At 42.5% G+C, this 23,201-nt stretch overlaps 1 protein-coding gene and 1 long non-coding RNA gene across 5 annotated transcripts in view; both read right to left on the bottom strand.

Annotated features, from left to right (window-relative positions):
* Positions 1 to 8,983, bottom strand: part of ALCAM (activated leukocyte cell adhesion molecule) — a 210,747-nt gene extending 201,764 nt beyond the window's left edge. Inside the window, exon 1 of one of the 3 annotated variants that reach the window (XM_049105325.1) lies at positions 8,354 to 8,983. In XM_049105325.1, the coding sequence (XP_048961282.1) occupies positions 8,354 to 8,426 (73 nt within the window). In that variant the 5' untranslated portion in view covers positions 8,427 to 8,983. Of the gene's footprint in view, positions 1 to 7,195; positions 7,242 to 8,353 lie in introns of those variants that run through there. The other 2 variants (XM_049105324.1, XM_049105326.1) reach the window with 2 other exon arrangements.
* A 1,721-nt stretch (positions 8,984 to 10,704) lies between these two features.
* LOC112679148 (uncharacterized) lies at positions 10,705 to 21,477 on the bottom strand. Of its 2 annotated transcripts, none has more exons than XR_004811736.2 (6): positions 21,368 to 21,477; positions 15,279 to 15,379; positions 14,690 to 14,801; positions 12,485 to 12,525; positions 11,737 to 11,816; positions 10,705 to 10,951 (listed from the first exon to the last, which is right to left on the bottom strand). It is a non-coding gene; the product is annotated as an uncharacterized LOC112679148 (long non-coding RNA). The 2 variants fall into 2 exon arrangements; XR_003148149.3 differs by having other exon boundaries at positions 15,279 to 15,329; positions 21,368 to 21,472.
* Between the last annotated feature and the right edge of the window lie 1,724 nt (positions 21,478 to 23,201).

The following is a 23,201-nucleotide window of genomic DNA, read 5'->3' as shown; positions in this document are numbered from 1 at the left end:
ATCAATTTCACATTCAGGACATTTTCTATTAACATAATGGCACATATGAACAAGAACATGTATCAGAATTTCCACTACAATCATGTTTGTAACAAAAAAGACTGGAAACAGTCTACATTTCCAAGAACTGGGGAAATGGTTAAATTAATTATGGTGTGTACGATAAAAACCAATACACCTTCAAAAATGAGGTAGAGCCATATGTCCTGATATGGCATAATCTCTTATTTTCCAAAATGTGCTGTAGAGTTAAAAAGGAAAGGCACAAAATGGTATGTATAGTATGTTCCCACCTGGTTTTTTAAAGGGGGAAGTATATATGCAAATATTTACTTGTATATGAGTACCTGAATAAGATCAAACAGATAGATCCTCTCTGAACCCCTTAACTGCTGAGTAAATTAGGGAAATTACAGGAAAGTATTTGAAGGACTTCAAAGAATTCCTGGTGACCTCCAGAAGCTAGAAGTCATGTTCCTTCCCCTGTTAGCATCTTAACTCATGCCATTCTCTCAGCCTGTATCTTTTGCTTGATTATTCCTGAGCACCCACCTCAGATATCACTGAAAGAAACTTTCTGATTTTTTCCTAAAGTCCAAACCAAATCTGCCACTCTGATGTAAAATGCTCTTTATTTGCCCTTGTAGTACCTAGCAAAACTTCTACAAACTATGTAATTAGTTGATTGATTCGATTTCCCAGAGAGAACAGAACTCCTTGGCCTGACAAGACCTTGACTGTCTAGTAACTAGTTTATTGCAGTATACTCAGCACCAAGCACAATGCTTTGCACATACTGAGAACGCAATAAACATTTATTGAATGCTGTTACATATGCTGAATGGTTAATTTCCATTGGGTTTTTTTTTTAAGTTTTTATTTTAATTCCATTTAGCTAAAATACAGTGATATATTAGTTTCAGGTTAATTTACATGAGGTTTAATCTTGGACTGGCCAACAATGTAATACTTAGGCAAGTACCTAAGTAATTTCAAGGTCCTTTATAGCTCTAAACCTTGACTGTATGAGTTTAGGCATAAATGAAACCAAGAACATTATTTTCTGAAAAAACTGGCTAATTATTAGCTATCGAATTTTAGGTACTCTTTTAACCTTTAGCTTCATCTATCTCAGCTATCAAATAAGAGAACTGAACCAGATGAATGTCTAAGGCAATTTCTCATTTTTTCCAACAATCCCTCTTCTATCACATTTTAGTTCTGACCATGATTTGCATGCCTTTAACTCTTCAAATTGTGTGTGCTCTCTCACTATCGCTCCCTTCTTCTCTTTCTCCTCTTTCTCTTCTCTCTCACACACATACTTAGCTTTCCATAATTCTAATCCAGGAGAAGATAAGGGATCAGCCATAGGATAGTGGCTTTATTAACACTGCTTGAGCCTCTCTATAATCTCTCACATTTCTTGCCAAAGGACCTAGAAGAGGAAGGTGTAAACTATGAATATGGGGCTAAGTAAGGATATTTGCTGCTATCACATTCCCCACTGGTTGACTAATTGCAAAAATGATACTAATTCTCTCTCCTGGTCTTTATCCACACTATTTGTCAAGTGTTTTTTGTTTTTTTTGTTTGTTTGTTTTGTTTTTTGTTTGTTTTTAAGCTCTTTCTATTTGATAGGAGATGACTTCTCCACCCTTGAATTTGGGCTTGGGGCTTGTCTTCATCAACTGACTGTGGCAGAAGTGATGGGTTGGCAGAAGAAGTCTTCCACACGTTTGCTTTCTCTTAAAACCCTGCTTCCACCAAGAGAACAAGCCTAGGGAAGTCTATTAGAGAATGAAAGACCATGGAGAAGAATCAATTTTCCCTGAACAACCATCAGCCAACACCCAGAAGCAAAGCTGCCTAGCTTGACACACAATAAAATATAGTAAAATGAAGATATCTAACTAAAATCAGAAAAACACCCAACTATCCAGACTAAATTGCCAGAATGCAAAATAATGAACTGCATAAAATGGCTGCTGTTTAAACCACTATGTTCTGGAGTGCTCTTTGCTCACATTGCAAAGTTAATTGATATACTTAATTGATAAGCTATGGTTCAAAAATTCAATTAGAGTAGCTACACGTGTTTTTATGTTTTCTTCTTTACTTGGAACTCCCAACCATTAGGGAAGGTGCTGACAAGAGTTTTAGCCACAGTGACCAATGCCCTCTCCCTTCATTCTGCCTTATTAATGGGGACAAAACTATGGCATCCATTACTTTGTGTGCTTAGATAATATTTTCTCAACCTTTCCTACCTCCTTGCCCTTCTGGGGCACCTGAGGCACTAATATAGATGAACCAAATAACACATATGTGCCTAACTAGGAATAATCAGTCTTGGCACCAATTGCTCTAGCCATATTGTTGGCCGCCCAAGTCAGGTCACCAGTTGTAACTGATACAACTGTGATTTATATGTACAAAAAGACTTAAGAGCTTCCTTCAATTGTATAGACATCCCTGATTAATATTTTTAAATCCAAATTAATAGTGGAGCTACTGAGAAACCTCATAGAAGAACAGCATGGGAATTGTGCAAATGGCTGAGAAAGGATTTCAGGATCAGACTGAAATCAGCCTTCCCTGGATAAGTATAACTCCCAGGTGAATTTCAAACACCATTATTTTCTTGGTATCTTAGGTCAATTTGGTTTCCATTCCAAACCATAGAATCCATAATGTTTTACACCCACTACAATATTCTGAGGTTTCAGGCTATAACCTCACATCTTTCCTACACTTGACATTAAAGGGCATGTGGCCTTATTGATATTCCACTGTAGCTTATAAATAAAAAAAGATTAGAAATATGTACTTTGTCAGGAGAGTACTTATAGTTAAGTAATCAAGACAGACATATCAATAGACAAGTCATTAATAATCAGGGTAGCTATATAATTTGTCATCCAAACTGCACTTTTGAGGGTGAAATAAGGTACCATTAATGATTGAATCAGGACATCAGGATAAACCAAGAGTATTATGGATATACTGGGATGTATGGCTCGTGGAGTAACAGAGGAGGCAGTTTTAGGGAAAAAAGGGCGGGGCGGCGGGGGAAGGTAGTTGGCTAGCAAGCCAGAGAAGCTGGACAGGGCTCTAATTTCTGATTAATCTATTCTCCCACAGTTTAGTTTTATTATGTTGCAATACTAAGAATTCTTAGATGATCAGACATAGGCATGTTCACTGAAATACTTCAACTCAAAGTCGAATTAAGTAATCAATCCTTTGATTAAAACTGTTTTGGGTTGGACTGATTTCCCTGTGAATGGAATGGATAATTGAGAACTGACTGGATAAATAAAAGAGTAAGCACTGAAGCTAATTTCATTCTTGGAACATACACTACAATAATGGACTATGATAATAGGTTACCATAAAACAATTACTGAATACCACAGCACATTTGGAAGTAGTCCTAGCTGAAATATATATGATACTACATCTAGTAATAAGGTAGGGAGGGAACCATATAAAATCCATTATTCAAACAGAGAAATCAACTGGATGAGAATATCAGTAATCAAATATATAATAATACTCCGTATACTATAAGGATAGTTGTAATAACTATAGGATTTAGTCTTATCAAATATGGTCTATAATATCCTCTTCTTAAATATAAAAGATATATTTTAGTCTTGACTTTGTTCTCTATAAGGAAGATTCTGCCCCGATTAAAAAAGAAATGAGAAATATAAATGAACATTTTTCCAGTCCTTTACCACTTCTTATTGAAAATAAAAAGTAGCGAATATCCAAGAGTAAGCAAATAAATAAACATTAAGTCATCACCCACCACTCTTAAGGAAACTTTAATATTCCAATGAGTTAGCTCATTTCTTAACATGCCACATACATTCATGTATAAGAAATGAAATGGGCCTTTGTGAACCATAACAAATGAAGAATAAAACTGACTGAGAAAAGTTAAATTCAAGTTTGTAGGTATACATGCTATTTTATTAAAGCTGCACCTGTGTTGCTTTCCTCCATATTTGGGATATATGTGCATGTGTCTGCTTGAGTTTACAGCTTCAGAGAGCTAGAACTCTTTGGTGATGTTTTATGCTAAATAAATGGCCAGCACAGAAAGAAATGTGTTTAAGACTATAAGACAAGGTGATTGTGAAGTACTTAAGATATTATATGACAAAATACTGCCATCTAACACCAAGTAATGCTGACAACTTAGTGCTCAATTTTATAAAGGCCTCTGTTTAATGACATAAAAACTTGAGTGAGAAAAAAAGGAAAAAGAAAAAAAGAAAAGACATTTTTGCCTGATTTTTTAAAAAAATGGTCAAAGTGATGAATGTAATAGTGTTTTTCTATTAATAATATAATAAAAGTCTTAATATAGCATGTTATAGTTGAAAAATTCAAAGTGCTGAGCAAGGGAATATTAATTTCACCAAAACCAGAACTATGCATTACAAAGGGAGAAAATTTTGCAAATGTGAAATAAGATGGAGCAGAAAAACAGCTTTCCCAAAGTCAGAACATTCTTATGGCATAACTAAAAACTGAACACACAAATACTAACTCTTGTAAAAAAAAAAAAAAAAAAAAAAAATTCTGGTAACACTTAGGACTAGTAGGTTTTTATTGATTTTCCTCTTTTTAATAAGTTACCAGCAAACAAGCATTCTCTTCCGAAATTCTATTTAAAAAGATGTTAGATTGAATTTCCTAAAAAGTCAAAAAAGGTTTGGAATTGTGTTATGAAAATATTTTGGATTTGTATAGATTTTTAAAGCACAGGAAAGCATTCCTATTTTCTACTTCCTTCTATATTGGACTTAAAAACCACCTCGCAAGTCAACTATTTTGTTGAGGGGTATCCTTAGGCTTTGCCTTGTGAACATATCAGCATCAACCATCACTTATATTTCATGCTAGGAACCACATATGCAGTTTAAATAGAGGCAGTCTTCCAGGATGGGTTACACTAATTGGGTTTTTTGAGACCTAAAAACCTTTCCCACTGTTGGGGTCTCTTTTCCCAAGACAATGAGAGACTAATTCCTCTCTGTCACACACTCTTTTTTTTTTTTTTTTTTAATAGCCTTGTTCAAGCCTGAAGGATTAAGCAGTAGGTATTATAATGGATTTGTACAGGTAGGAAAAAAGATGGAAAATTCACAATTGGATTCCACTGACATTTTCTCGCAACACAATTTATATGAACTGTATCCATTCAGTCTGTCTGACAGCATTAGAGAAATACAATTGGATAATGACTCTCTGCCTTGCCCAAATCAGCTTTTAGGACCTGAGGTCATTAGAAACAGTTTTGAGCTAAAGAGATCTCAGAGAGTAGATCCTTAGCCCACAGTTCTACCTACACATGAGAGAGCCAAAGCCGGAATATATGAAATAACTTGCTCAAGTGCCCAAAGGTGAATGATGCTGAGCCAAGCCTAGAAAAGCAGTTTACTGAAAATAGTACCCCATTAAATTGTAAATTGCTATTGGATTAAATAAATCATCAAGGAGAAAAGCAATATTTACTGGCTACTAAGCAGTGTGTAGTTTTTAAATTAAAAAATGTTAGTAGTCAGTCCCACATCAGACTGTCTGCAAGGACATCATTTGAGTTGATGCTTTCCCCAAGGCCTATTGAGATAAAACTGAATGTGTTGAGAACACGCTATCCTTCCGGGGGAGGGGGGGGGGGCACTTTAAGTGTACTTATGTCTTGGAACTAACCTTATGTCAGAAATTAAGAAAAATTCCTGAGGGGGTGCACACAAATGACCCACGAGAAGAAACAGTTAACCACAAGGGTCCCACCTCCTTCTCATAAATAATCAAGGGAAGCATTTTTTTTAAAGCAATACAGAATGTCACCACAGGCTGACGCTCTTTCTACAAGGATAATGAGATTCTTGCTTCCTGGGATGCTGAGCATTTCCTTCATGGCCTTAATCTCTGAATTCAGTTTCTGTGGTCTAATTCATATCCCCCCCCCAAAAAAAAAAACAGGTAACACATCATGCCTGAAACATACCAAGGACTATGCAGCGACTACAAACCAAAAGATCTGCAGGGGCAGTTTCACAAACTGCAATTCCTGTTCCCCGGGTCTCGACAGCCTACAAGAGCTCGGGAAACCAAGGACTGCAGGCGGGTACGTCGGTCGGTCGGTCTGCGGGACGAGGCCAGCCGTCGGCACCGCAGCCCCCGGCTCAGCTGCGCAGCGGGCTCCCAAGGAGGCGCACTTGCCTTGCAGGACTCGCGTCCTGGGTCTGGACAAGGCGCCGTGGGTGCCAACAAACCTTGCTTTCAAAACACAGTGGCACGGCCCCGAGACTTCTGCACATATGCCAGCCGGGTAAATTCAAGGAAACCACTCATCGGAGGCTCTGGGGTTTCCGACCCTCAGGTCGGCCGAGGTCGAGGACAGCCCCAGCTCCCCCCAGAGGCGCGCAGCTGGGCACTGGCTTGGGGACCCGAGCTTGCGGCTCCAAAAAGAATCACCCAGAAGGAAGTCTGAAAGCGGAACCTTTCCCCGTTTGGCAGTTAAATGAATGTGAGGAAAAACCTGCCCCCCACCCCCACCCCACCCCGAGGTGGCTCAACGGAAAATAAATCCCAGAGCGACCGCCCGCAAGAGGGAAGTGGGGTGCGCTTCGAGGACACTGCACTCCGGGCGGCGACAGGGTCGAACTGAAAACCCGAGGGCGGAGGGGGTGCGTGGGGGGGGGGGGGGCTTGCATTTCACCGACCACCTCACCCCGTCCAGCTTCCCCTCCGCGCGGCCCCAGACTGGGTTCCCGTCCCTCCCGCCGCGGACCAGGGGCTTCTTGCAAAGGGAGCTGGCCGATGTGCCGAAGTCGAGGGGGGTCCCCCCTTCCCCCCGCGCGGGGCCCCGTACCCCCACCCCACCTGCTGCGAATCCGGTTCGACTCGCGTTTCCCGGGCCCCGCCCCAGGGCCAGACCTGTGTCACAGATGCCTCCTTCTCCAGCCTCAGAACTGCAGGTGAGCTCATCAGCTCACCCAGAAAGGTAACTTTATCATAAAGGGATGGGGCGAGGGCACCCCCAGCATCCCCCCCCGCCCCGGCCCACGCGGGGGCTGCAGTTCGCAGCCACCTGCCGACCTCATCTCCCCCTCTAGCCCCCAGCCGCCCTTGCCCTCTCCTCCTGGGGGACGCCCTGAGCCCCTCAAACCTCTGTTCGGCCTCAGTGTGCCAACCACCGAAGGGATGTGCCGAAATCAAAGACGCGAAAGGGAAGGGAGTCTTTCTTTAATAAAAACTACAGAAAAGGGCACGAGAACCAACAGAAGCCGGGGGGTGGGGGTGGGGGGGTAGGGAGAAAAAAGAAAAACCCAAACAAACCAGGAAGTACGAGTTTGACTTGCAAATGCTTATCTATGTAGGGCTAGAGATAAAACTTCAAAGGGAGAAAAAAAAAAAAATTCCAAAAAATCCTCAAGTCCAGCGATGAAAGGAGCCTGATGGTCTCAGCAACTGACGGCGAGCCGACCGGATGCCCCGTTAGGAGCCGCTCGCGTCAGCCGACCCGTGGGTCCCAGGATGACAGCCCCAGGGGCCGTCCCCGGGGTCGGAAAGGGATTCCCGGCTACAGATTTTAATTCTTGGGGATTTTGCCCTTTTTATTTTTTTGAGGTTCAGTACATAACTGAAAACTGAAGACTGAATCCCAGGTCCTAAAAAATGCACAAACGGCTCACTAAGGTCTCACAACCCCGGCTGCTGCTGATCGCACCCACCACCCCGACCCCCACCCACCACCCACCCAGACAGTGGGGGAGGGGGCGTCCAAGCCAAGAGTGCAGCCGCAGGGGCTTTTTAAGGGAGCGATCAAAGTCCTCCCTTTCTCCTCTACCCCTCCCTCCTTCACCTCCCTCCGGGGCGGGGGAGGGGGTGACCCGGGGGCTTGGTACCAAAAAGTGCAGGCGGCTATCCTCGGAGCTAAGCGAAAGGGAAACTGCCCCGAGCGCAGTGACGTGTACTTGGAAATCGGGAGCCTGGAGGAATGGTCAGAGGGCAGGGGCTGGCCGCCGGGGCGGGAGCCGGGGGGGGGGGGGGGACCCGCCGGGGCCCGCCCGAGGCCCCCCGGGACCGCAGCCCCCGCAGCGCCCGAAGTTCCCGGAGACGTCGGCACGGCCCCCAGTCCCCGCCCAAACTCGAGCCGACCCGCCGGGCCCCGGTGAGCGGCGCAGGTGACGGGACCGGCGCGGGGGGCCAGCCCTGCGCGCGCCCCGCCGTCCCCCCTCCCCGGCCGCGCCGCCCCGGACGAGCGGGAGCCCGGCAGGGACCCCCGGCCCACGTCCGCTGGGGCTGCTCGGAGGCCGCTGCTCACCTGGCCGGAGGACGGCGGCGGAGATCAAGAGGCAGAAGACTAGACGGCAGGAGGGGCCCGCCTGCGAGGCCATATTCCCGCGCCTCCCCGGGGGCCACCGACGGAGTCCGCGCCGCAGGAGGGGGCGTCGTCCCCGGCCCCTGGCTGCCCGCGGGCTCGCAGGTCCGGACGCAGGGGCAGCGGCTCCTCCCAGGCACGCCGCCCCCGGGCTGGGGCCGCAGGACCTCGGGGCTCCGCCGCAGGCAACTTCGCACCACGCAGCGCCCCAACTCTTGCTCCCTCCCCTGCGGCACCTGCCCGGGGCCCCGGGCTGCTCCTGCCGGCGCCGAGCGCCCGCTCTTCCCCGGAGACACCGGAGTATTTTCGGAAAGGTGGACGTGGCTCTTTTAGGCTGGTCGGTTATTCTCCTTCTCTTGGAATAATACTAGTAGCAACAGTGCTGGTCGCGGCGGCGTGTCCAGGCAGCCCGGCGCCGGGCGCAGTGGCCGGGGTGGCAGCCGCGCGGCGGGTCCAGGCGGTCTCCTCAGGTGGCAGAGCCGTGGCGGCGGCGGCGGCGGCGGCGGCGGCGGTCCTCGGGCTGCTCTGAGTGGAGGACTGGAAGGCGTGTGTAAGCCGCCTTTCTCCTCCCCCGGCCCCCTCCCTCCTCGCTCCTCTCTCCTCCCCGCTTCCCAGGACGCAGCGCCGAGCAGGTGGTTGGAGCGCCGACCCGCAGCCTAGAGGCGCTGCAGGACCGAGTCGCACACGGGGTCCCGCGCTGCAAGTCCGCGGGGGAGGCGCCCGCCGGCTCCCGGGTCCCGAAGTAGGAGGGGCTCCCCGCAGGCCCCGCCCCCGGGACCGCGCTGGCCAATAGGGGGCGGAGGCCGGAGCCGCGCGCGCCGGGGGGGCGGGGAGGGCCGCGGGGACCGCCTGCCCCCGGGACGGCGCTGGCCAATAGGGAGCGGAGGTTGGAGCCGCGCGCGCCGGGGGGGCGGGGAGGTCCCTCAGTAGGCGGGGCTTTCCGCCGGCCCCGCCCCCGGGACCGCGCTGGCCAATAGGGAGCAGAGGCTGGAGCCGCGGGGACCGCCCCTTTCCAGCGGCTTTACCTAGGTCCTCCCGAGCGGACCCGCATTCCTTGGAGCGCGCCCAGCCTCGCCCGGCCTCCAAACACGCCTGCCCCAGACGCCTATTCCGGTGGCTCGCTCAGCGGGGATTTTTCGGCGGTGATGTTGCAGACTCGACCTTCAATGAAGAGTAGTGGGGCAGAGACGGTGGGGGGCGCGGGTGGGGGGGGGCGCGCCTTGGAGCGGAGGGGGGAGGCGGAGGAGGAGGCGAGGGGGAGGCGAGGGGTGGCCACTGGCCTCCTGCGAGGTCTCTGGAACGGGGCAGTCCAGATGCCGAGCTGATCCCCCCGCCCCTCCAACACCCCTTCTCTTGGAGGCAGGTGCCCTGAGTCGACTGCCCAGTACCAAACAGAAAATACGTACTCTTTCCCAGGGGAAATTACATGAGGAATCTCTAGACCGTACTTCGTCACCCGGATTTTCCCAGCGTCTACTTGCCAGAGCGTGTGTCTTGTATTTTGAATCAAGCGGCGATTTTAAGTTGCAAACAGAAAACCCTCTCAAGTTACTCTAAGGTTAAAAGCCAAGCTCCTCCTGGCTCGGTCTTTCCAGAAAGCCAGGCATCCCAGCAGGTGGACGGGCTTGTCTGGCAATTTCTAAAGATTGGACCATCTCCCGGGGCGGGGGGTGTGGGGTGGGGGGGAGCATCGGGAGGCTGGGTCTTCTCCAGAGCGGAGCCCACGGAGGAGTGCTGTCCTCCAGCACCCCAGGGCCGAGCTGTCGGAGCCCTTACGTGGCTCCCAACCAGGGATGCGGGATCACGGCTCTCATCCCCGAAGCAGAACAAAATCGTGGCCCCTGAACCACTTCGCCAGGGCAGTAAACAGCCCTCCGAGCGTCACGGGCTCAGCTCCGTGTGAGGCTAGTCTGCAGCCGAGAGTGTCAGCTAGTAATCGTCACACACCGCGCTTTCATCAGAAGGCTTCGGGTCACCAGCTAGAGGGGGGCGAGGGGGGCTGCAGGCAGGGGAAGCTCATTAAAACAAGCATACACGTGCACGCGCGCGCGCACACTCAGTGCTCTCTGGATTCTTTTATCTTTTTATGCTGGGAACTACTAAGCTCCATCTTCAGTTGTGATTTTTGTCAAAAGCTTGCCTGTCTTGTCTCCCCCCCCCCCCCATCTCTCCCCCACCCCCCCGCCGGTTCTCTTTATGGTAACTGGTTCTAGAGGAGAGCTCTTACAGATCTTTCCTTTCCAAATAAGTAGTTTTCCCTGCTTGGATTTAACATTAACATTTTATTTGCATCTTGTGAACCAACAGGAAGGCTAATGCTAGGAGACAGATGCCTTTTAATTCAGTGTTTCATAAGCTGGGTTTGAATTGCTAACATTCCGAAGGGATCTCCTAGAATTCCTTTGGGAAATTGTTCTTCTTTAAACAGCAACTTTAAGTAGCTTCTACTACAACAAATCATCCTGACTGTGGATTCAACCTGGATCCCCTCCTGTGTCTATCTGGCCCCTTTTGTTTTGAGATGGGAGTTGAAAAGTAAATCTGCAAAAGACAGAGGGACTTAGGCTCTGACATTTACTAGCTACGTGGTCTTGGTCAACTCACTTAACCTCTTAAAGCCTTAGTGTCTTTACTTATAAAAAGTGGTAACAGTAGTGCCACCCTCTTGAGACTGGTGAGGATTAAGTGAGATCACACAAATAACCGGTAGGTATAATAGAAAGAGGTCTGGCTTTGGAGAGTAGTCAGAGTCTAGTTAAAAATCTCCTGCTCTGCCCTTACTCAGCGACTGACCTTGAGCAAAAGTCAGTCTCATAATTAAAGTTTGATGACATAGTAAAGTACCACCTTCAAAGGTTACGGCTAGATTGGATCAAAATATATTCTATAAATTAAGGATATTTTGCACACATACACATGTGTGGAATTCTGAAACCAATGTATATATACACACACGTGTGTATGTATAATACATATTTGTAGAGTCTCATAGAAGAATATGTCATAGTTTAGGAAAATGCCTTGATAAGCCACTTGCAACAGTAACTCCAAAGGCTATTAGCTATATTTAGCTAAGGCCAAGAAAGTGATGGTCATACTACTCTATATTAAACAACATAATAAAAATTAAGGTAGGAATTATAAAGTAATAAAAAATAAACATAGGAGTTTAACAGGGGAGTGACGGGAAGATGCTGAGAGAGAGGAAGGGACAAGGACCAAGTCATTTGGGTTTGGAAATGGTTGAAAACCTTTAAATATACTTTAATTAAATAGTAACTGCTACTGACCACTTACTGTATGTGAGGTTATTCTAAGCAACTTACACAAACTAATGAAATAATTCTCCCCTCAAAAAAATCCAATGAGGTAGGTGCCGTCAGTGTCTTCATCTTATTCATGAAGCCTGAAGCCCAGAAATAAGAAGGTCACGTAATGATTCAGAATAATGGTAAAGCCTCTTTTCTACCCCAGGTACTTTGATTCTAGATGATTCCAATGGTATTTACCAGCCAGTTTAGTCATGCATCAGAGCATCATAATGGCTACTTCTTACTACAAGAGGTCAGATGAATAATGTTCAGCCAGAGAAAACATATTTGATTTTAGAGCTTCATCCCTATCCAGTTTGCTCATCATTATCCACTTTGCTTATCAGAGATGTCTAACAATAAATTTATGACTTTTTGTTTGGAAGGCTTGAATTAGATATAAATTTGTTCATCATCTGAAAACTTTAATAAAGTCTCCTACCCTCAAACACATTTTCCTTGGGGAAATTAACTAATCAAGCAGTGCATCCTATCTGTATGAGCCAGCACAGTGCATATGAGATGTCAAGGCCATTTTTAGACTGACGTAATTTACTGTAAGCAAAAACTCAGAGTTAAGAAATTTGAGAATATAAGCCCCACAAAATAATGTAGTGAAGAGAATGTTTGTCCTTTGAAATCTAGGGAATAGGGGATTTTATCTACCTTATCTTGTTCTTTAGAGGAAGAACTTTTCTAGCTGCATCTGGATCACAACTGCTTTTGTTAAACTAAGAATACATAGTATTCCAATAATATTTACCAGTTATCCATGCATCAGAGCATCATACTGGGTACTTCTTACTGGAAGAGATAAAATGAACAATGTTCAGCCAGAGAAAATATATTTCATGCTACCAAGAACATGAAAAGAGTTTTGCATTTTCAATAAAAAAGAAATCATCTATCAGGACAGTATGTTCAAAGCACAGTAGGCTAATTTCCTACTTAGAATCTATTAAGATGAGAACTGAAGACCTCTAAAGCTCAGACTAGGACCTTTTGCCCTGTTTTAAAACATTAAACAACAGAATGTGACAACATAGTCAGGTCAGGCGGGTGAACATTTGAAAAGTTGAGATGATTTGTGTTGTTGTTCTAATGTAAACAATTTCCCACTGGAAATGAAATATCACCAAGATGGCTTTGGAGACTGGTGACATTTTTCCCTACCACCTTATATCACAGTGCTCCCTGTGCCATCCTAGTTTTTGAACAAAATTTGTATGCAGTTCAAGGGCATGCAATAAATCTAATTCACTTTCTTCCCCCTACCTCCCCAGTGGGATTTACACATTTCTAGCTAATACTTTGCAAATACATTGAGCACTCTAAAAATATTTGTTTGAATGGTAAGTGATGATAAAGAGTTGTTTTTTCTATAGAACATAAACCTTGAAACAAATTTATAAAAGATAATGATATAAGGAGATGAAAGGGGTTTCAAGACTAGTATGATTCTGGTATCAATTCCAATGTGTTGTCTTTTCCCCACACCACCAATCAATTCTCAGACACTAGCTGATTGTCCTACAATTCAGCTCAATTCTGACATTATCTACCTGGAGATAGCATCAGACAGATGGGAGAGATTGATGAGGCTAGGTGTGTGAGGAGAGCAGAGCTTTCATGCTCTCTGAGCACACAACTCTCCCCACATCTCCACATATTCAACGACCTGGAAGCTCTCTGAACCTGGTTCTTCCGGATTTTGTAAAGGCTTCTCTACATAGGCACGACTGATTAAATCATTGGCCGCTGGTGATTTAACTCAGTCTCTGCACCCTTACCCCTCCCAGGAGGGATGGGACTGAAAGTTCCAACCCTCTAATCACACAGTTGATTCTCCTAGCAACCAACCTCTATCTTTAGATTGCCCCAGGGCTTTCCCAAAGTAACTCATTAACATAACAAAAGACACCTTGTTCTTATCACTTAAAAAATTCCAAGAGTTTTATGAGCTTTGTACCTGGAATGGGTCCAAGACCAAATACATATTTCTTATTATAAATCATAATATCACAACTAGGCAGACTAAAGTTTAGGAAAGGCAAGGGGAAATGAGTCAAGTCTTAGTCACCATAGTGAAAACTTTGAAATATAAAGTGAAGAAACTTAATCTACCGGAGGAAGAGAGTGATAAAAACTATTTGACATTAATGAGAATAAAACAAGAAGGGCCATGCCTTTTTGTTTAAAAAGAAGGCTGAAATGGGGAGGAGGGAAGGCATGCTGAGAATAGAAGCCTGACTAGTAAAATTTCTAAGTGACCAGGCAGGAGATGGGCAAGGATCTGGGTTAATGCACTGATGTCAAAGATTGAAACAGAGGACTAAATTGGATTTATATTAAGTCTAGGAAAATACGAATATTTTAAAGAGTCATAGAGATTATGTAGATATAAGATAAAACTCTGGAAAAAAAAAAGATAAAACTCTGATATATTTCTGGACCCTAAGATTTTTTAACGTCAGTAATTCCTAGAATCACTCTAGATATGGATTGGAGGGCAGATGGGTATCTGTCCTACTAAGAAGTGTTCTCTTGAATTGTATTGTTTAATTTCAATTGTTAAACAGTATTATCAGTCATCGTGTTAATAAAATTTTGCAACTCGTGTCCTCAATAACGTTAGCTAATAAAGATTTATCCCTGGAGCTCAGGAAGGCAAAAAGTTCCAAAGCCTATGCTAAACACTATGTTCTTACTTCAAACTGTAGATTGCTTAGTGTGTGGGTACAAAAAGAAATGCACAGCTATTTCAACATAGAAATCCACTTAGTCATTTTCCTTCCTGTCTTAGGCATGAGGAATGGGCAAAAGAGTCTAGCTAAACTATTTAGCCATGGAACTTAACAATAACTAAAATGAATGTCAAAAACTCTGAGTGTATCAAACTCTCATAATTCATTAGTGATTTCAGTAGGTGCAAACAGTTTACTCAAAAAGTGTACTGGTTTATTTTCACCTTCTCTTCAGAGTTCTCTGCATATTGTCAACTTTCAACTGACATAAACAGCTCTTTAAGTTTTCAGTAAGTAAAATGAGTCTCAGTGTGTGGTTATTCAGATACTTGATACCTTAAAGGAAAAAAAATTAACTTGATTAATTCTCATGAAGTTATCTAGTTATCTCTACTTGCTTTGCCATATACCTACTAGCCATTGCAATCTATGAAAAGCTCATTCAGGAATTTGATGTGGAAATATAATGACTATAGAAATAAGAAAACAATGAACATTTGATTTTTTAAAGCAAACAAATCACCATGGATTTAATGGGCTTTCAGAAAGCCAAATTAATTAAATACAACTTTCAGTTTATCCATACCATTTCCCCTTAAAATAAGTAAGACGGTTGACTTTACAGGAAAGTATGAAGAAGAAATGCTTAGATAAACATATAATCCCGAAGGAGTGATAATAATTAGGGGGGGAAAGGCTTAATAACACTGAATAAAGGCTCATTGATTATGCAATATAAGAAAGAGCCTTAAAATTTTAATGCTTTTCAGAGCCTCACAGGTAATTTAGATGAATCTTTATTTAAATACAAACCTTTTTCTTCTAATGTAGGCTTATTCTGAAGTCCAAATTCCTACTTCTCCCCTGCTGAATCATTCAAACCATGGTGGTCTCCTCACAACTCCTAAATATACCTACAATATTCCCACGTCGGAGACTTTGCATTTGCTATTTCTAATCCTTGGAACTTTTTTTCCACAGTTATTAGTGGGGCTTACTCCATCACCTCTTTCAGGGTATATCCTCAAATGTTACCTTCTATTGACCCTTTTAATGATTAACTATTTAAAATTTCAACTCCCAGGGAAACCGAAGTGGCTCAGTCAGTTAAGCGTCTGACTCTTAATTTGGGCTCAGGTCATGATCTCAAGGTTGTGATATCAAGTCCCACGTGGGGCTCCATGCCCAGCATGGAGATTCTTAAGATTCTCCCTCTCTCCTTCTATCCTCCTCCACTCCCTCTCTTAAGAAAAATAAAGAAGTAAAAATAAATAAATAAATAAAATAAAATTTCAACCCCTAGCCTCAATACTTTATCTCCCTTTCTGCTTCATTTTTTCTGCATAGACTCTATCACCATACAACATAATATATATTTAACTTATATATCTTAAACACTGAATATTGAATATCTGCCTCTCTTTGCTTGACTGAAAGCTCAACAAGAATAGAAATTATGTCTTTTATTTTCTGTTATATGCGTAGAATAGACAGACGCATAGTAGGCCCGCAATACTATTTGATTAATGACTTAATGAATTCCTGAATACATGGATGAACAATAAATGATTGTGCAAGGTAGTAACAATCAAAGTAACAGTAAACTGATACAGGTGGGGCTTCTTTAGCTAAAGTTTGATAAGCAGCCTGATGTTTTACTGCCTCCTTAAATTTTATGGCTTTTCACAAGTTAGAAAACCCAAACAAAAAAGCACCCAGTTGAAAGGGAGAAGATAAGGGGTTAATATACAAAACATATAAAGAACTTATGCAACTCAACACCAAAAAGCTGATTAAAAAAATAGGCAGAAGATCCAAATAGACATTTTTTCAAATGTTTATTCAGATGACCAACATGCACAGGAAAAAAAAATGTTCAACATCACTAAAATGCAAATTAAAATAACAATGAGATATCACCTCACAGCTATCAGAATGGCTAGAATCAAAAACACAAGAGGGGTGCCTGGGTGGTTCATTTGATTGGGCATCTGACTCTTGGTTTCAGGTCAGATCATGATCTCAGGGTCATGAGATCGAGGACTGTGTCAGTCTCCACATTCAGTGTGAAGTCTGCTTGAGAGCCTTTCTCTCTTCTTCTGCCCCTCCCCCCACTCACGCTCTCTTTCTCTCTCTCTAAAATAAAAATAAGTAAATGAAATCTTTTTAAAATAAGACAAGAAATAATAAGTGTTGGCAAGGGTGTGGAGAAAAAGGAACACTTGCTCACTGTTGGTGGAAAGATAAATTGGTAATTGGTGCGGTCACTATGGAAAATGGTATGGAGGTTTCTCATAAAATTAAAAATAGAAATACCATATGATCCAGTAATTTCACTTCTAGATATTTACCCAAAGAAAACAAAAACCTTAATTTGAAAAGATATATGTACCCTTATGTTTATTGCAGCATTATTTATAATAGTAAAGATATGGAAGCAATCCAATGTTCATCCATAGATGAATGGAGAAGAAGATGGGGTATATACACAATGGGATATTAGTCATAGAAAGAAATGAAATCTTTCAATTTGTGACAATGAAGATGGATTTTTTTTTCTTTTTTGATATTTTGTTTATTTATTCATGAGAGACACAGAGAGGGAGAGAGGCAGAGACACAGGCAGAGGGAGAAGAAGGCCCCATGCAGGGAGCCCGACGCAGGACTCAATCCCAGGTCTCCAGGATCACACCCTGGGCCAAAGGTGGCACTAAACCACTGAGCCACCTGGGCTACCCAATGAAGATGGATCTTCAGGATATTAGGCTTAGTGAAATAAGACAGAGAAAGACAAATACTGTATGATCTCATTTATATATGGAATTAAAAAAATGAACAAACAAGCAAATAGAAATAGGCTTATATATACAAAGAATAAACTAGTGGTTGCCAGAGGGGCAGGGAATGGGAGGATGGACAAAATAGGTAAAGAGGATTAAGGAGTACAAACTTCCTGTTAAAAAATAAGTAAGTCATGGAGATTAAAAGTACAACATAGGTATATAGTCAATAATATTGTAACTACATTATATGATGACAGGTGGTGACTATACTGGTGGTGAGCATCGAGTAATACATGGCATTGTCAAATCACCAACTTGTTTACCTAAAACTAATATAACATTGTATGTTAACTATATTCCAATAATAAATATATTTTAGAAAGAAAAAATTTTTTTAAAAAAACCACTGAGCCAATCCAACTACATCATCTGACAGACAAGGTAACACAGTCCCAGAAGTCACAAGACTTCACGAAAATTAACACAGCTTTGGCTACCACTTTTGCTCAAATGCAAATAGACCACTTTCAGTTACAGTAAATATACAAGACACCCTATAACTTTTAAGTCAAATTCTCAGGGTAATAGAAAAATTTGGATGCATATCAGATAACATTAATCAATTTCAAATATAGTGCATTTACCCAAACTCTTTTCAGAACAAACATTCTGAATAATGTTCTGTATAACATTTCACTAAGGCATGATTAGGGATGCAGTACCAATATTGAAAAGTCTACAGAGGCGGTTCAGTGTTCAAGATTTTAAGCCTCAATGTTCTTTATACTTTGTTCTTTACAGGGTGGATTTGGCAAAATTATAATATAAAGCAATGTATTCCACAAACACAGATGATTCATAACCTATGAGGTTAGCAGTGCTATAGGACAAATAGTTAATTTAGTGTCTAGCATTTTAACTTTGCATGGAGGTGTTTAATATGTTTACTTTTCTTTGTAAGGGCAAGAAATTCACTTAATAATGGTACCTCAAGGTGAAATCCCTGTGAGAAAATGCAATGCATATTGTAAAAGCTATATAAGACAACGCATGAAAAGATTTGTAACATGTACATGCTTTCATTGAAATTACCAGTATCTGTGATGTATTCTAACTGGTAAATTAAATAATTTTAGGCTATTGCTTCCAGTTTTGTAATTCTGTTAAAACTGGTTAATTGATACATCTCTTAAGGAAAGTGATTTGCCTTTTTATAGAGAATGACATCCAGGTTATAGAGTGAAGTATTTTGTCCAGAGGTGGTTAACATATCAAGTTATAAGAAAATTCCCAAAGAATATAACTCTCAATTATTTTTCCTAGACTCAAGGACATTTCAAAAGATGGCAAGGTCCAGAGTTATTCCTTAGATTTTTTTCGGGGCTTAGACAAATTTTGACTTCAGGACTCAATAGGCACTACATTCAACCTTTAAAGGCAAAGCCCCGTCAACGGGGACTTGAGAAGCTTAAGTAGATGGGGTCTTGCACCACTGGGCCTGAGACCCTTAGTTACTCAGGTCTTTTCCCCAGGCCAGCAACTGAATCATCTTCTATTCCCACTTTGTCCCTCCTACAGTCTTCAACTTCTGGGATCTTCTCAGAAAAACTAAGAAAAATTCCAGATGACTCTATCTTGAGGTGATTCTTCACCATCTGCTTAAATATCTGCCATGAAAGTTAAAAAGAAAAGACTTGATGCCGAGTTGTTCTTCCAGTTCTAAGACGATCAGCAGCATCTCTCTCTCCTCTTTTCCATCCCAACTTAATACCTTGTCTTTTGCCTGTTCTGTGGAGCCTCAGCATCTTGAGGCAGATAATAAAGCCATGATAATTTATGAATAAAGAAATGACTGTATTGTGGTCTATATGCCAATAAAAGAAAGAGATGCCCAAAGAGAGATGAGTCACAGATGAGAGAAACCAAATAAAATAAATTAACATATCTTAGAATACAGGCCAAAAAAGAAATTTAGCTCTTGATATTTCCCATCCTCGCTCCTCTGCCTCCAAATTTTTTTTTTTTTTTTTTTTTTTTTTTGTTAAGGAGACATTATTTTCATAATCTCAGTCAGCCAGCAAGAGTTTGTCATAATGTTAGGGAATTCTTTTTACTAAGGTTTTTGTAATAGGTTAGTTTCAACTAAAAGTGACAAAAACTTTAGTTCAAGGAGTTTAACAAGAAAGAAAGAAAGAAAGAAAGAAAGAAAGAAAGAAAGAAAGAAAGAAAGAAAGAAAGAAAGAAAGAAAAAGAAAAGCAACCAGAAGGTATTCTATGGGTTTAAATGACTGGGAATTCCAAATGTAGATGTTTAGGCATAGCAGGATCAAGGCCTTTGAACAAGATTGTCAAGGCTCTTTGTCCTTTTTCCATACCTTAGCTTCACATGCCTTTGCTTGTCTTTGACTATTTTCTCAATTTCCTCTTTTGCAGTCTACATACTAAGAAGATGATTATTTTCAGGCCTTAGCCTATATGCACAGAGACTGAAATCCTAAAGGGAGAGGTATCTGCCCACTTATGAAAAAAAGTTTGATTGGCTTTACTAATCTCTTGAGTAATTTACTGTGAATTAAAAGATCCAGGACCATGACTGCTCAGACCTGAGGCAAATGTCCACGCCTGCAGCCAGGGCAGGTGGGTATCATGAGTGACAGTACTCAGAATCACAGGAGTGGGGGGCCATTCTCCAAACAGCAAACAAAACAGTAGACCTCCATTTCATTTCCTTTATATTCTTTTTTTTTTTTTAGACTTTATTTATTTATTCACGAGAGGCACAGAGAAAGAGACAGAGAGACAGAGACATAGGCAGAGGGAGAAGCAGGCTCCCTGTGGGGAGCCTCATGTGGGTATCGATTCCAGGACCTCCGGGATCATGACCTGAGCCAAAGGCAGACGCTCAACCACTGAGCCACCCAGGTGCCCTCTTTATATTCTTTTTTATCGGTTCTTAGGATGACTATGTTTTCTGCTGAGATTATGTATAACAAGGGTTTTTGGTCATTGGGGGATGGGGAGGGGATAGAAATATCATCATCATCAGGAAACTAATTTTGTTTTCATCCTTTCTCCTTGTAAAGGGCTAGCTTGTTGCCACGGAAGGAAAACAGGTGTCATTTGCAGATACTTGTTAATGTTTTTTCTCCTTACTATCCTGTGCACTGATTATGTGGGAATAAGAGAAGCATTGATATTGCTTTATGCTCAGAGTGACAAGACAAATATTCTGAAGTACTTGTAAATATATTGATTTCTCCTGGATACAGGGTTATTAAAAGGTACATTCAGACTGTCTGTCTCACAGAACAAATGGGTATTTCTTCAGGACCTCTTTTGTCTTCTTTCTCTCTTTCTTCCTTTTTTTCAATTTTTTTTTAAGATTTTATTTATTTATTCATGAGAGACAGAGAGAGAAAGAGGCAGAGACACAGACAGAGGGAGAAACAGGCTCCATGCAGGAAGCCTGACATGGGACTCAAACCCGGACCCCGGGATCACTCCCTGAGCCAAAGGCAGAGGAGGCTCAACCACTGAGCCACGCAGGCATCCCTCAAGATTTTTTTTTTTTTTTTAATTTTTAAGTAATCTCTACACCCAGTATGGGTCTGGAACTCACAACCTCAAGATCAAGAGTCACGAAATCCACTGACTGAGCCCGTCAGGAGCCCCTCAGGACCTCTTTTGAAAGTGAGCACTTAGTAAGTTTATTCACCTTTATAGTGTGTATATTCACTAAAGCTCATTTTCCATCAATTTATCTTGCCATAAAGAAAGAGAAATAGAGATAACTAGCCAAAAATCCACATTGGCCAATCTTTTTGATTCATGTAACCCTGATTTCCAGTCTTTTGAATCTGTTTTTGGTTGTATCAGCCTTTTAGACAAATGTCTTCTGAAAATTTAAGAAAAGTCCAGGGAGCTTGGATCTCTCTTTACTAGCAAATTTCCACCCCTCAGGGATAGTAAACTTTAAGCCAGAGCTGCCCCCGGCCAATTCTAAATCACACTTTCAAGTTGATCTAACTACAAATGAGCTCAGTCTGTCTACTTTCTTTGAATATAACTAACCTAATCCTCATCCCAGCCTTCACTACCCCTTCTTTCTCCAAGGATTACCCCAGATCTCTTCTACTTCTTTCTCACACACAGCCCACGTCTGCTGCACTCCAAGGTGCAGTTGTATGCTGGAGGCTCTCCAGAGCCATTGTGTGCATGACTGACTTCCCAATGATGACTTCAGTGATGTCACAATGGCAGCTTGAAATCTACTATTGTAGAGGACTTGTACCCCCTGGAAACTGGAATTGGCCACACTACGAATCAGAGCTGTTTTTTTGTTTTGGTTTTTTTTGAGCTGTTTGGTTTTTGTGTTTGAGAGCTGGCTGTTAAATCATTGCCCTTGATGTACCATTCAAAACGTTGATCAGGAATGATTCTGGTTGCATGTTGACATCACTCGGATTTGCCCTTTCTTTCACTGTAATAGCCACAATGTTAAAAAAAGGATCATCGTAGTATCTTGCTTAGTGTATGTGATAGGGAATCCCCAGTAAATGCTACTTTAGAGCATATTGACAGCATCGGCATTTGGATATGCGGAATGTGTGCCCCGGTATTTCTTTGCACATTGCAGCAGAGAAAGGCAGGAACACCTAGCGAAGAGAGCACTAGTTTAGGAGTAAGGATGTCTCCATTTCAATCTTAGTACACAACATATAAAAACTGTGGGAACTCTGGGATCAGATGACGCTAGTTTTGAATCCCCCTTGTCTCTAATTATCTGTGCAGCCTTTACCAGGTTACTGACCTCAGCTTCCTCATCTGTTAAATGGACTTAGGAGTTGCTTTGTACTTATTTTCAAAAATTAGGAGGGTCAAATGTTTTAAGAGATGCTAAGTATGTGGACCATAGTCTCTAAATAAAAGGCAGCTATGATCATTCTTCCACTAGTCGATTGTGTGGTTTAATCTTCCTAAGTTTCACAGACTTTAACTATGCCTGTAAAAGCAAAAGGACTGGTTTGGGGCTCTTTTAAGAGGTCTTTTTATTTTGAACAAAATTATTTGTGCCTGAAGTCCCTTGTTCTAAGAAACAGGTAGCACACTAACGCCAATCTTCTTCGGTGAACAAAATCCCTCCTTTCCAGTCTCACAGCTCCTAGCTCAGGCCCCCATCATCTGTACAGCAAGTTCCCAACCGGTATCCCTGGCATCTGGCTCTACTTTCCTCTTCCCAGACTTCCCCTGGCCATCCTAAGACAAACAGTCCAATAGAAAGACAAATTTGATTATGTCACTCCCTTTCTTTAAAATCTCCGCTGGAGTCATTTTACCTACAAGATGAAAGCCAAACTTCCCAGCAAAATCTCTAGTCCTTGACATTCTTGCCCCTAGTTTCCTATTGGACGATCTTAGTTTCATATCACAACACTATCTCAGGAACCCTTCATGTAATCAGATTGAACTGTTTCCTAAACATAACCGTGGCAGCCTTTCTCAACTTGAGACATTGCTGGTATAGTTTCTTCAGCCCAAAGTGCACCAACCATCCCGTCCCTTTGTTTTCCTGGGATACTCCTACTCCTGTTTCAAGACCCACCTCACAAGTCAAGTTGGCTTTTAAGCCTTCCCGGAGCCACCTGGGCGGTGTTAGTCATGCTGCTTCTGTATTCCTACAATGCTAGCACTCACCTCTTTGAATTATATTTATCTGTTTGTAAGTCTGGCTCCTCCACTGAAACAGTGACTCCTTAGAAGTGATGTACCACAAGTCTGGAGTCAGACTGTCTGGTTTACAAACCCCTGCACCAGCACACACTATATATATGAGCTTGAGGAAGCCACTCAGCTTCTTTAATCTCAAGTTTTCTCACCTATAAAATGAAATGCTCCATCATAAAAGTCCTCATAATAATTAAAAGAGAAAATGCATGTAAGGCTCCTACCCGTG

Source organism: Canis lupus, chromosome 33 (assembly GCF_003254725.2).
Source record: "Canis lupus dingo isolate Sandy chromosome 33, ASM325472v2, whole genome shotgun sequence".
Taxonomy (NCBI): domain Eukaryota; kingdom Metazoa; phylum Chordata; class Mammalia; order Carnivora; family Canidae; genus Canis; species Canis lupus.
This window is presented reverse-complemented; position numbering and strand designations above follow the sequence as displayed.